Source organism: Aquarana catesbeiana, unplaced genomic scaffold, assembly GCF_042186555.1.
Source record: "Aquarana catesbeiana isolate 2022-GZ unplaced genomic scaffold, ASM4218655v1 unanchor226, whole genome shotgun sequence".
Classification (NCBI taxonomy): Eukaryota; Metazoa; Chordata; class Amphibia; order Anura; family Ranidae; genus Aquarana; species Aquarana catesbeiana.
Window position 1 is genome coordinate 2,167,909 of NW_027362653.1, and position 14,854 is coordinate 2,182,762.

The 14,854-nt window shown below is 45.0% G+C and overlaps 2 protein-coding genes across 4 annotated transcripts in view; one reads left to right on the forward strand and one right to left on the reverse strand.

Annotated features, from left to right (window-relative positions):
- The window catches only part of LOC141121593 (uncharacterized), a 243,927-nt gene that overhangs the window by 61,073 nt on the left and 168,000 nt on the right, over positions 1 to 14,854 (forward strand). The window lies entirely within an intron of this gene.
- The window catches only part of LOC141121626 (uncharacterized), a 118,648-nt gene that overhangs the window by 3,157 nt on the left and 100,637 nt on the right, over positions 1 to 14,854 (reverse strand). Inside the window, 5 exon segments of the mRNA XM_073611276.1 lie at positions 6,304 to 6,448; positions 7,662 to 7,874; positions 7,951 to 8,048; positions 8,165 to 8,288; positions 10,516 to 10,596. Of these exon segments, the coding sequence (XP_073467377.1) occupies positions 6,304 to 6,448; positions 7,662 to 7,874; positions 7,951 to 8,048; positions 8,165 to 8,288; positions 10,516 to 10,596 (661 nt within the window).

Here is a 14,854-nt window from a genome sequence, read left to right on the forward strand (position 1 = left end):
TAGTTTTACTTATGCCTGAGAGTCTACTCAGGAGATTAACATCCGTAGCAGGAGGAGAACACTTATACTGCTACATCTAGTTTTGCTAGAAGGGCAAAATGAAGGCCATGCACCGAGCTGTAACCTATTTGGTTGGGTATACATGTTTATACTTCATCTTCAGGCCATAAAACTCCTCTGAACCGAACTTCCTAAGTTCTTATTACAGGGCGACTCATTATCGCCTTCCTCCAGTGACCCATAACTCTACCGGGCTTCAACCCTAGGAAATGCCTCTGGCATCCCTGAATGTAAGGGGTCGAGGCTTTCTGACATGTGACATTTGCAGCCAGAACTCCTGGCCCTTCCACGGAAGAGAAGGCTGAAATACAAAAGGTGATACATGTATTATTAATATCACAAATAAAAAGAAAAAATCATAGATTGTGGACATAGCACAATAGATTTAAACAGAAAGGACACAAACAGACAAAAATGTTGTGTATCTGAGTGTGACTAGCTAAACCAACATATCAAACATGGGAAGAGACCCAAATCTGAACCTCACAGTCTGGTTTTCTGATGTGCGGCCAATATGTAAGCATTAAGACACAAACACACCTTAAATGCTGCGCATTTCTGAAGTGCAGCTAGCTAGGTCATAACTGGTAAATACAGAAAGGACGGGAACCCCCTTTTACAGTGGTGTTTTACTGATGTACAGCAAAACAAGGCCTTAAAGAGAAGGCAGAAAGACCCAAACTTCTATGTTGCGTATTTATGACGAACCACCAAGTACAGTTATAAGACAATCCTTTCTGTTATGCAGTTCTGTAGTGCAGTTACATAGAACCAACAGAGAAAGAACACAAGCAACCTACAGCATTGGGTTTTTCTGAAGTGCCATAAGGTAAGGCAATATGAAACAGAAAGCACCAACAAGCTTCAATGTTGAGTATTTCTGCTGTGCAGCAACATAAAAACAAAGAAACAACAGACAGCCTTTACAGCTGCGATCTTTCTGGTCTACTGCAAAATAAGGCAATAACTCCACAATGAGTATCCCTGCTGCGTAGCAAAACCTCAGCAGGAGGGACAGATAAGCTTAGGGTTCCCACACCCGTGCGACCCAACCTGCCACTTGGGACTGCAAGACGCCTGAGAAGTCATATACTATGGCTTCCAAAGGGTACCATTCGTGACTGTGCGACTCCAGGTCGCAGCGTCTGCAGCAGTCCCTGCTTACGGAACCACAGACCTCAAGATTACACAGGTCGCAGGAAAAGCAATTTTCAGGTTGAACAAACAAGGGGTCCCCATGCTGTGGCTCCCTGGAGGAGTGCAGCCAACAACCCCCTACTGTGTATACCTAAGAAACAGCAAGGAAGATCAATGAGAAACACCACTTACTGCTGTGCCTTTCTGATATACAGACGATAAGTCAGTAAATATAGGACATACAGGACACAAACAATGTTCAATCTTTGTGTATGTCTGATGTGTAGCATATACCAATACTGAGCAGAGATGCCATCACGCTCAATGTGTCTCCCTGCTGAGCAGCAAAAACAAAATCAGAAAAAGACAAACAACCTTCACTGTTGTGTCTTTTCTGATATGCAGCCAATAAGGCAGTAAATGTAAGCCATAAAGGACAGACAACCTTCAATCTTGTATGTGTCTGATGTGCAACAACAATTTTGAATAGAGATAGCACATCCATATTCAAGTGATTTGGCATGCGACTCAACATGTCAAATTGCATGCCTAAAATCGGCAGCCATTGCCGTTAATAGCACTGTCTGAATCAGTACGGGCCACTTTGTGGTGCTGCACTGATTACCAATGGCAGTATGTGTACTACCCCAGGCACAGGTTCAATTTTGTATTTTCCAACAAAATCAGGACCATCCATCTTCACTGCTGCCTTTCTGATAAGCAACCAATAAGGCAGTAATACAGGACCCACAGACAGACCTCAGTCGTGTATATCTCTGATGTGCAACAATCTAACAATTCTGAATAGAGATAGCACATCCATCTTCAAGCGATTTGGCATGCGACTCAACATGTCAAATCGCATGCCTAAAATCGGCAGCCATTGCCGTTAATAGCACTGTCTGAATCAGCACGACGCCACTTTGTGGTGCTGTACCGATTACCAAAGGCAGTATATGTACTACCCCTGGCCCAGGTTCAATTTGTACTTCTGTTATGGAGCCCGACAAATCAGGACCATCAATCTTTCCTGCTGCCTTTCTGATAAGCAACCAATAAGGCAGTAATACAGGACACAAAACCCCCACCGACAGACCTCAATCTTGTGTAGGTCTGATGTGCAGCAAAATAACACTTATAAGCAGATATGTCTTTACCAGACTCAATGATGTGCGTTTCTGCCGTGCGGCACAAAACCAGAAAGTACAGACCACCTTCCCTGTTGTATTTTTCTGATCTGTAGCCAAACAAAGCAGTACCTTTAGGACATAAAGGACACCCAACAAGCTTCAGTGCAGTGCATTTCTGATGTACAGCAATATACCCCTTATGAGCAGAGATGTCCCAAATCTCAATGTGTATTTCTGCTGTGCCACCAAACACCCCAGCAAGGACAAACCTTCACTACTGAGGTCTACTGGTGAGCAGCCAAGGAGTCATGGTGTATCCCTTTATGAAATAACCAAACAGGAGCAAATTATTTCATAGGCATAGCCTGGGCTGTAGATACTAATCCTTCACCACCAGTGAAGGAACCAATCCTAAAATGGTTGGACACCTTACTATAGTAGCTGTTGTCCTACCTTACCTCCGTAGATTGAGCAAACGCTAGCCAGCTCATACACGGGTGGGGCTGATCAGTAACTAAAGTCTCAATGAGCCCAGCCCTAGAGACCAATTTAAGACCCCTAGAAAGGGTGGTTACCAATTTAGCCTGGAGGTAAATAGCCACCTGCAGGCCTTAAACAAGCAATCATATAGCCATCTAGCTCTTGCATATGTTTGCACAGAAAATCCTTATTCAAAGGATATAGGAAAACGATTTATGGTAAATCGCTTTTAGATCTGTCACTGAGTGGACTGTAGCCCAAACCAACAAAAAGGTTTTTCTTACCCCCTGCATTAAAATATAACCACAATGTAAGAGTGGAGTGGGAGGTTGGAGCTTATGAAAAGTTACCCATAGCAAGCAACCCCCAAAAGGAGGATCTGTCACAAGGGAACCCCAAGGGAACTGTGCCACACAGAAGCTTGGTCCCTGCCACATTGTTGAAGGTTAGGTCAGCTTTTAAGCATCTTGGAGCAACTTCAGATTCCTAGCAGCTGGGCTAATAGGGCCAGATAACCTAGTGCACCTGCTGAGCAAGGGAGCTTACTCCTGAATCCTTCAACCATTGCACCATTAATAATTTGTTCAGTGGTATACCTGGCCAGTAAGGAACTCTTTGTTCTACCAGGTCACCCCCTTTGCTATATTCACCCCTACTAATGTACCACAACCAGGTATGTAGGGAGAGGCTGGCAACCTACTATTGTGATAACCACAGTGTCTCTGCTATAAGAGGAAGCTGTGGCTGGTGGTTTTTAGCAGTAGCTTCTGGGCTGTTTTGTTATGCAGACCCCAGGCCCTGCACTGCACCACTCACTAAATATAGGTGGAAGGGGAAAAAAAATGCCTTACCTACTTCTTTCCCATCTGAAGTGGTTTAGGCACATTCGCTCCTCTGCACCACTTGTCCACCATACAGCATCATTGATGTAAGAGGGAGCTGTGGCTGGTGTTCTTAGCAAAAGCTTCTGGGCTATTTGAATCCAGACCCCAGGGGAGATGATCTCAAATGCCCAGAAACCATCTGGCTGGGATTGGGGATTTTTGACTCACCGTTGTCGTCTTCCCCCTTTTGCCACAGCCACCGGGCTTGCTTTTCCATCCTTATGGTCCACACGCAAGGAGGATAGCCGCCAAAGTGCCCCCCCCTCCAACTGCTGTCCCTTTAGGGAGCTGCAAGGTTAGGCTGTGTCCTGCACTGTACCAGTCAGTATATACACATGGGGGGGGGGGGCAATGCCATACGTTCCTCATCTGAGGTGGTTTAGGCAGACAATTACCATAGTGAATTGGTGCCTCCTCGAAAGGAGGATGTGGGCGCCTGCTCCTGCTGACTCTCAGCCTTCCCTTCTGGGTAAGAACGCGGGTCGTTCAGGCGGTGCCCTCCCCAGCAGCCCACGCGAGCTACCAGGGGCCCAGAAGTCAGGGGATACGATCCCCCTGGAAAGAACCGACGGCCAGCACCCCCGTCTGAACGGACGCCCGGACAGGTAAGGGGGGAGACAGGATAAGGGCCCCTGAAGTTCTGGGTACACCACTGTACCCAGGGGCCTTCAGCTATCAGGGGGGCTTTCCCAGTTTTTGCTGCCCCCCCTGAAGAAAGGATAGGGGAACCCCCCGGGAAGGATAAATATATCCTGCCAGACCCAGAGGCTTCCCAGGCATTTGGTCCGGCTCCCAGGGAGAGACCACCAGCCCCAGGCTTCGGTCATTTGGAAAAAAACAAACAGTTTCGCTGTGTAGGGAGAAACACAATCAAAAAACTGAGGATCAGGGGGAAGGGTGTGGACTTAAAACAGCTGTTGATTGATTGTGTTTCCTGTCGGGAGGAGCCTCTCATCTCTCAGGTGTGCCGTCCTGGAAGATGACTTGAGAAAAATAGTTTTTTTATATATTTTTGGGGGATATTTATTATAGCAAAGAGTAAAAAATATTGCGTTTTTTTCAAAATTGTTGCTATTCTTTTGTTTATGGCGCAAAAAATAAAAATCGCAGAGATGATCAAATACCACCAAAAGAAAGCTCTATTTGTGGGGAAAAAAGGACGTCAATCTTGTTTGGGTGCAACGTCGCACGACCGCGCAATTGTCAGTTAAAGCGACGCAGTGCTGAATCGCAAAAATTGCTCTGGTCAGGAAGGGGGTAAAATCTTCCGGGGCTGAAGTGGTTAACTTGTAAACAACAAATCTCAGAAAGAGGCTCAGGCTCCTTAAGTGGTTAATGTCTCAATGTTAAAAATTAATAAAAATGATCTGATTAAAAAAAGATTAAAAATAAGATCGAGGCAGAGAGGAGAGAGAGATCCAGCAGCGTCAGCCGGGATCCCAGCTACAGATGAATCAGCCGACAACGTCACTCACAGAAGGCACAAAACTCCCCTCCCTTTGGTGTCGTCACCTACAACCTCAGCCCCACATGTTTCTGTGGGAACATGGCAATCTTTATCAACTACCTCAGCTCCGGGAAGGTTTTACCCCCTTCCTGACGGGGCCATTTTTTTCGATAAGGCAACGCAGTGCAGGAACTGACAATTGCACGGTTATACAACGCTGTACCCAAATAAAATTGATGTCTTTTTTCCCCACAAATAGAGCTTTCTTTTGGTGGTATTTAATCACCTCTGCGGTTTTTATTTTTAGTGCTATAAACCAGAAAAGACCGACAATTGTAAAAAAAAAAAAAAAAAAGAGGATATTTTTTACTTTCTTCATCAACTTTGGCCAATACGTAATCTGCTACATATTTTTGGTAAAAGAAATAAGCGTATACTGATTGGTTTGCGCAAATGTTATTGTGTCTACAAACTATGGGATAGATTTATGGACTTTTTATTTTTTTTACTAGTAATGGAGGCGATCAGCAATTTTTAGCGGGACTGCGACATTGCGGCAGACAAATCTGACACTAAGTGACACTTTTTGGGGATCAGTGCTAAAAAAAAAAAAAAAAAGCACTGTCACTGTAGAATGGCGATTAAAGGGTTAAATGTGTTCCCTGGGAGTGTTTTCTAACTGTGGGGGGAGGTGCTTAACTGAAGAAAGACAGAGATCTGTGTTCCTGCTTAGCAGAAACACAAGATCTGTCTTTCTTACTAGCAGAACGGCGATCTGCCTTGTTTACATACTTATGCGGTTAAGGAGGGGAAGTTCTTTATACGCACTCCTCTCACCTCTCACATTGGAAATGTTATTCCCTTCTACCTCCAAGGGGCAGTTTAGGCTAATAAAGGCAGTTTGTTTCCTGTGTCCCAGTGCAGAGGCAGAATGGATATTTCCAAAAACGTACCAAAAGATTGTCAGGTTATTAAGCTGCTTCATAAAGATATACAGAAACGGGGCAAAATTCAATGCACAATAAATCCATATCTCATCCAAGTGCATTCCAGCTCAGGAAAGTGACCAGGGTATTACAGGCTGATATCACCCAGTCCTTGCCCTACTCTGGACCAATCAGTGAGCAGTATGGGTGGAGGAATGTATTTAGTGTTAATGACCCACCTGTGCTGATCTCTGTAGGAGTGTCCTCCTCTATAAATGTCCCCGTTATTCCATCCTCCTCCATAGACTGCTGATCATCCTTCACATATGTCTCCTCTTCTTCTTCTTCTTTCACCTCAACTTTTATATCTATCAGATCTTCACCCTAAACCAAGAAAATTATAAAAAAAGATCATCTGTAAAATGTAAGCTTTAATTGTGACATCACAAAAAAAAAATCATCAAGTCCATGTTCTAGATGTTCCATCACGCCATACTCCTCTTTATAATCTTCTTTGGCATCAATATTATAATCATCAAGGTTTGTCATTTTGTCTGTAGAACTCTCTAGTGTAGTACTGTACTGTAGTTCAGGCTGGAGGGCTCTGTAGGTCAGGCCTCCGGTACCTCCCTCTGGTTCTAGGAGCTTGGAGAAGTTTCTAGAAGATAGTGGGTGGAGGCCAGAAGGTGCTGATCTGCATATTTATGGAAATCTGGCCAATCCCCAGGCAGGAGGCCTGGCAGGATGTCTGGGTAAGCCCATAAATATTGTGGAGCCTGGCTAGCAGGGGAGTCAGGTGGAAGATGGAGTGTTGAAGCTGTTTCATGTGGCTTGGAAGAGGACCCCAGGGCTGAGGGAGCTCTCCCCCTAGTCTGAGAGCTGAGGAAGGACGGAAGAAGTATAGAGGGTTCTCCACTACTCTAAAGTCTCTTCTAGGAGACACCCTGGCTTGCATGAGAGGACCTGGGCAGCAAGAAGCCTGTATACTGTAGCAGTCTTTTTAAGAGAAGAAGAATTTACAGGGACAGTGTGAGTACCTCTACACCCCCAGGGCCTAAAAGGGAAGGAACTGCCCGATGCAATATCTGGTGAGCTTTCTGGGACTGTGCCAACAAGATAAACCCAATCCCTTGTCCTGGGACATTTCACCAAGCAGCCAGGCGGGCTGGTAATTTCAAAAGAGCGGACATAGAACTCCTGCATGTTGAGACTTTGCTAAATTCCACTAAGGGGACACAGAGCTCCTATAAGGGGAATTGTTACAGTAAATTCCAGTGAGACTTGTAGAGAATACAGTCTAGAATTTGCTGTTTTGTTCAGTGTAAAGAGTGAAGCAAGTTTTCCTCATTTGTTATTCTTCAAGTCAAGTTGGGCATCCTATAATGTCTCTACACATTCAAGTTGTTTTACCCAATAAAACATCAAAAACAAGAACCTGAACTGATTTTTTTGTCTCCGGATGAAAGTTGCAAAATGCGTGTTGCCTGGCTGTGCAAGGATAGGGGGAACCGAAATCCAGTGGCCCTCTATGGGGTAGCTCTAACTATCAAACATGCTGTGTATAATTCATAACTACCAATAATTGTTCCTCATCTACCTGATGATGGTGAGGGATGGTGTGACCTTCCTGTGTGGAATCCCAGGAATACAGAGGATGGGGACATCTCTCTGGTGGGTTCTCTGGTGGCTTCGTCATGATGTCGTTGTAGAGATCACTGTGTCCTTCAGAAAGCCGTTTCATCACTCCATACTGCTCATCCTCCTCTTTAAATTCTTCTTTAACAACATTACCATCCCCAAGGTTTCCACTCTGAATATATAATAAAATATCCATTGTAACAAACATGCTGAGTATAAATCAGACCTACCATTAAATGTTCCAATACCTGATGATGGTGAGGGATGGTGTGACCTTCCTGTGTGGAATCCCGGGAATACAGAGGACGGGGACATCTCTCTGGTGGGTTCCCATTACTGGATCCATCTGTAGGAAACACACACACTGACTGAATACATTGTTTCTATGTGTTTATCAGATGATGGGGGATCTAGGTGGACCCTCCGTACTGCTCTTTCCTTTACAATAAAGTCTCCTCTTACCCGGTGATGTGAGGGGCGGCTGATTGTCCATCATGACGTCCTTGTAGAGATCCTTGTGTCCTTCTAAATACTCCCACTCCTCCATGGAGAAATAGACAGTGACATCCTGACACCTTATAGGAACCTGACACACACAATGATACAGTCACCATCCAGACACATCCCTTGTCTGTTACTGGATAATGTCCCAGAATTCCCAGCACCTCTCCTCGATGATCTCTCTGGGGACTTCAAGAATCTCCTTTTTACTTCTCTATTCTATTAGTGAAGGAGGTGGAGGCAATGTGATGGTCATATGATCTCCAGACTTCACTGGAGAAAATAATCTAAATTTGAACACAAATAGTAAAATCTGAGTCAGTAAAAGCGGCGGCACAGCCGTAGAGCGCGGCGTGATGGGCACCTCTCCTGCCGCCGATAAAAGTGATCTTGTGGTGAATCCGCCACACAGACCACATTTATCTGAAAGCGGATCGCCCCGCCGTTTAAGAGGATACCAGGGATTATGGCAGCTATCTGGTATATCCGATCAGCCCCTACCCTGTCCACCTTTAGAAGATCCCTGAAAACTCATTTATTCAGGGAAGCCTATCCCACACCCACCTAACAACTGTCCCCGAGCCACCCCCATCAAATCATTCCCCGCATCTTTTACCTTTTGTACCACCACCTCCTCCCTTTAGAATGTAAGCTCTACAAGCCGGGCCCTCCTGTCCCTTCTGTATTGTACTATATTTGTGCTGTCCCCCCTCTACATTGTAAAGCGCTGCGTAAAGTGTTAGTGCCATATAAATCGTGAATAATAATAATAATAATATTCCACGTCAAAGTACCGACGTATAACGGCGGCGGCTGGTCCGTAAGTGGTTAATATTGTTCTTGTAATATTTTGCTTTTTTATTATTAAATCCATTTTTTTTACATTAGAACTGGAAAGGACTTTCTTTGAACTTTTCTTTTTTTTTTCGCAATCGAAAGGAACTTTTTCTCATCAATATAAGTTTATAGAATAAATAGAGAGAATAATCCTATATTCTACAAGGTGCAGTGAGGTAACACATGTAAAAACATGTACGTTTTCCTGTACTGCGCAAAAAAGTGCTGCCTTTTGCATTTGCACGTGGGTGCCATTATTTCCTAATGACGCCCCCACGCATCTATCGATGTACCCCGTTTCCCCGAAAATAAGACCTAACGTGATTGTCGGTGATGGCTGCAATATAAGCCCTACCCCCCAAATAAGCCCTAGTTAAAGTCCTTGTAGGTCTTATTTTCAGGGTACGGCTTATTTTCGGGGAAACAGGGTAGGGCTTATTTGGGGGGTAGGGCTTATATTGCAGCCATCACTGACAACCACGCTAGGTCTTATTTACGGGGAAACAGGGTATGTTTTTATTTAAAAATGCGATGTGCATGAACATGCAAAAAAAAAAAACAGCTCTAAAGAATGCCTTGACTGAGAACAGGTTGAAAAACAGTGATATAGACTGATGAGGGAAAAAAGGTAATTGATGGATAAGATAAAATCAGCTCCCAACTGGCCCGGATTTGGAATGCCTGGGAGATGGTATCACCCATAGGTTTACAATGGGGCATCTGCTGTCAACCGCTCCACGTTGAAGCCACCGCCATAGCTCCCAAATGTCCCTGATTTCGAGGGACTGTCCCTGATTTGGAGCAATGTCCCTCATTCCTCCTCATTTGTCCCTCATTTTGGTCTGATCTATATAGTTGTATATAAAATGCACTTTTTATCTATCAAAAAGTGTTTCCCAGCGCTAAACCTTTCATCCAATTTCTAAATGGCTGAATTTGTACATTCCAAAAGCCAATATAAAGGAATAATAGTGGTAAATAAGCACTTGTGGGTTTAACTAACCATTCTTCTTGTAGGGGGGGGGGGGGTGTCCTATGCCCACATATATTTGCTAATAGGTGTCCCTGGTTCCCATCTCAAAAAGTTGGGAGGTATGGTGACACATCTCCAGAATTAGGAGAATGTTCCAGCCCCCTAAGTCAGTGGCCCCACTAACAGGCCAGGTTTGCAAGATAACTGAAATACATCACAGGTGATATCATTTGCTGCTCAGTGATTGCCGTATTCTAGTCTGCATCTCCCCAAGGTATTACATAAAACCTGGCCTGTTAGTGGGCCCTGAGGACAGGGTTGATGACCACTGCCATAAATGGTGGGAATGTTCTGACCCTGAAGGGGTTAATCTAGGTTTCCACACTATATATGTGTGTATCATCATCTGCTGGAGATAAAAGACATCACAGTGACTATGGAGGAAGAGGACGGACATGACGGGGGGGTTACTGGGTGTAAATAGAAAATAAGATCTTATTACCTCCTCTACTGCCACTTCCAGCAATGTCTTCTCTCTACTTCCTCCCGACTCACCTCTCACCCGGAACTTCCTGTCTGTACCTGACATCACTTCCTGTCTGTATCCCATAGAGACTTCCTGTCTGGGTAGAAATGAGATCACCACCTTGTGGAGCTCAGAGGAACTGCAGCCTCGAGAAACAATAGCGTGAACACGGCCTTGTGCTGTGTGTATGGACTGTTTATCCTTATAGATGGGGTCATCTCCACTCCCACCAAGGGGGATAGAAATATATTACTGCCTAGTCCAGCCTTTCACAACCAGAGTTCCTCCAAATGTTTCTGTCTCTCAGTAATAGGGTTGCCACCTTTTCTTTAAGTCAAACCCGAACACTTTAGCGGCGTACAGCAATTTCTTTTTATAGTATAAACTATACATAGATTTTTCTATTAAGAAACATTTCTAATCATATGAAGTTAATAGCAAGAGTTCCCCCTTTACATCAGAGTCCACAGAGTTCCCCTTTTACATCTGAACTTGCAGAGTTTCCTTTCACTGTAAGGGGGGGACTCTGCAGACTCTGATGTAAGGGAGAACTCTGGGGACTCTAACATAAGGGATGCTCTGGGAACCCTGATTTAAGGGGGAACACTGAGAACTCTGATGTACGGAGAAGACTCTGATGTAAGGGGGAACACTGCGGCCTCCGGTGTAAAGGGGAACTCTGATGTAAGGAGTGCTCTGAGAACCCTGATTTACTTTATTGTACTCACTCAGAGACAGGAGAGAGAAGGGGGGAGACTTCAGTCACAGACAGGGATGGATGGTGAGCTCACTCCCCCCTTGGCAGTCAGCACCTCTCATTCAGATGTATCTGAGGCTGCCGGATTTCAAATTTCCAGCCCCAACTTTCCTTTTCTGAGGCACAGCGCCGGGGATTGGAGTGTGAGCAGACACAGAGGGGTAGGGGTGGGGGGAAGAGGTGCAGATCGAGCCCTCTCTCCTCTCCTGTCTGTGTGTTTGGGGGGAACTGTTATGCCCTGTACACACGGTCGGACATTAATCGGACATTCCGACAACAAAATCCTAGGATTTTTTCAGACGGATGTTGGCTCAAACTTGTCTTGCATACACACGGTCACACAAAGTTGTCGGAAAATCCGATCGTTCTGAACGCGGTGACGTAAAACACGTACGTCGGGACTATAAACGGGGCAGTAGCCAATAGCTTTCGTCTCCTAATTTATTCTGAGCATGCGTGGCACTTTGTCCGTCAGATTTGTGTACACACGATCGGAATTTCCGACAACAGATTTTGTTGTCGGAAAATTTTATAGCCTGCTCTCAAACTTTGTGTGTCGGAAATTCCGATGAAAAATGTGTGATGGAGCCTACACACGGTCGGAATTTCCGACAACAAGGTCCTATCACACATTTTCCGTCGGAAAATCCGACCGTGTGTACGGGGCATTAGTGTTGGCTTTGGGCAGTGTGAAAGAGTGTAACAGACACTCTCAGCTTAGACAACTGCAGCCAGCATCCCTGCTGGGAAGCCATAGTCCAGTCTAAATAATGTGTCCGGGTTTCAGGCAGTCTGAAACCTGGACACATGATTCCAAACCCGAACTGTCCGGGTGAATCCTGGACAGGTGGCAAACCTACTCAGTAACAACTGGCATCAGCATACCTCCCAACATTTTGTGATGGGAATGAGGGACACCTACTAGCAAATGTATGTAGTCATAGGACACGCCCCTTACCACGCACCCTTTAAGGAGAATTAACCCAAAAAAAGGTTAATTAAATCCATAAGGGACTTTTTTTTACCACTACTATTCCTTGATATTGGCTTTTAAAATTTAAAATGCAGCAATTTCTTCATTGGTTGAAAGGTTTAGTACTGGGAAACACGTTCTGAAAGATAAAAAGTGCATTTTATATACAACTATATAGATCAGATCAAATGAGGGACAAATGAGGAGGAATGAGGGACAGAGGGACATTGCTTCAAATCAGGGACAGTCTATCGAAATCAGGGACAGTTGGGAGCTATGCATCAGTGATCTATAAAGGGGGGGGTGTTGCAGTCTTCCCAGTGATGATAATGTAAGAATGTCCTTCTCCCTATGATGACTGATATAAGGGGGATCTTCTCCCATTAATAACCAATGTAAGGGACCACTACACTGACCACTGATATAAGGGGGATCTTCTCCCATTGGTCTCCAATGTAAGGGACCACTACACTGACCACTGATATATTGGGGGTCCTTCTCCCATTGGTCACCAATGTAAGGAACCACTACACTGACCACTGATATAAGGGGGGTCCTTCTCCCATTGGTCACCAATGTAAGGGACCACTACACTGACCACTGATATAAGGGGGATCTTCTCCCATTGGTCACTAATGTAAGGGACCACTACACTGACCACTGATATAAGGGGGATCTTCTCCCATTGGTCACCAATGTAAGGGACCACTACACTGACCACTGATATATTGGGGGTCCTTCTCCCATTGGTCACCAATGTAATGGACCACTACACCGACCACTGATATAAGGGGGTCCTTTTCCCATTGGTAACCAATGTATCAGTCCTTGCAGCTTTGTTTTTTTGGATTTTATTAGGGGAGTTGAGCATGAATGGGGAAGGGTTATTATGGGATGCCCGCTTGATCAACACAGAATTTTTCAAGGACACAACTATATACACACAGTATATAAAACACTTCTCATCTTCTACCTCCAGCACAATCTTGCTTGTAGAACAATATTTCTCAGGACCAGCTAGCACTGACAAGATGATCCAACACAGATCCAGAGCAAGTGCCCTTTGCAGGCAAGGACCGTAGGTCCCTTTGGTAGTGTAGCAGAAAAGAGGTCTTCATGCTTAGCTGTCATATTCCTGTGGCTACTTATTCCAGTACCACCTCTTCAGGCACTGCCGACAGCCTAACACTCCATCTCTATATTCCACCTGAACTCCACACTGCCCCATCTGTTGGGGATTGGTCAGAGCCCTCATGAATACTCCAGGCAGCTCCACCTTACTTCCCCTCCCATTCTTCTGGAAGTTTCTAGTAATTTAAAGAAGTAGGGGGAGATTTCAGTGATGCTGCCTGTGAGTCATCCAGCTCTCCCTGGATCTCTGCCCAACCCAGGAAAAACACACAGGCTTAGCTGCCAGCCAAACCTGACCAAATTTACCTACACTAAACAAAAATTTATTTACACTTCTAGCTCTCTAGAGGGTGCTACACTGATATAAAGGGGTCCTTCTCCCATCGGTCACCAATGTAAGGGACCACTACACTGACCACTGATTCAAGCAGGTCCTTCTTGCATTGGTCACCAATGTAAGGCATCACTATACTGACCACTAGGAGTGAACTCAGCTTTTACTGGTCAGAAAGCAGAGATGAGTCTACAGTTTCAACCAAACTTTGGCTGTTCCAGACACCTGTTTAGCCAAGCTTTGCATTAAATATAGAAGTTATATATTTACCATTTCTTTGTATGGCAGCCTCCCACTTGCACTTGTACCTAAAGATGCCATGTGGACTTATATCACAGGGAATCCATGTCTTGTAAATAAAGTGGCAGGGATAGCAGTGATGTCACTGCCCACATATGGCCATTGGCCACATTGGGAAATGAGGTCACCATTATCCCTGTCCTTTCCTTTGTATAGCTGATGACAGCTAAGGGAGCTATAATTCAGCACGCGTTATGATTGAGTACTACATGCCCCATAGTCATTCACATGGTGGGCCATATCTGGGGCCCCCCTTATCATTAAAGGGGGTTTCCAGATTCTGATAAGACCCCTGCCCTGGAGTTTCCCAATTTCGATAAGTCCCTTGTACTCATCAACATGGTGCTTTGCTGGGGGAGGCTACCTGTCAAGGTGATCTCCAATGTTGTGGGCATGTAGCCTGTTGTGGTTCTGTGGGGGATGCACGCTACAACCCATAACTGCACTCTGTATGTGTAGCGGTACCCCCATAGGGGCTGCTGAGTGTTGTGGTCCATCCGTCACCCTGCCCAGCTAGGCACATAGTTCTCATTAACCCTCAGACAGAAAACCAGTCCTCGAACTTTGTTTTTGTATTTTTATTCAGGGGATTTAACTTAGATGCGGATAGGATAATTATGAGATGCCCAAACGATTGTAGAAAAGGTATATGGGACCAAAATATATACACCTCAGGTATATACAACCTCTTTACTTCCAGCTCCAGCACAACTCTTGATCTCACTCTCCAGCACTTTACTTAACTCTTGATCTCACTCATCAGGACTAGCTAGCACTGATAGATAGGCCTGACACTGGCTCAGGCAGGCCCAAAGCAGAT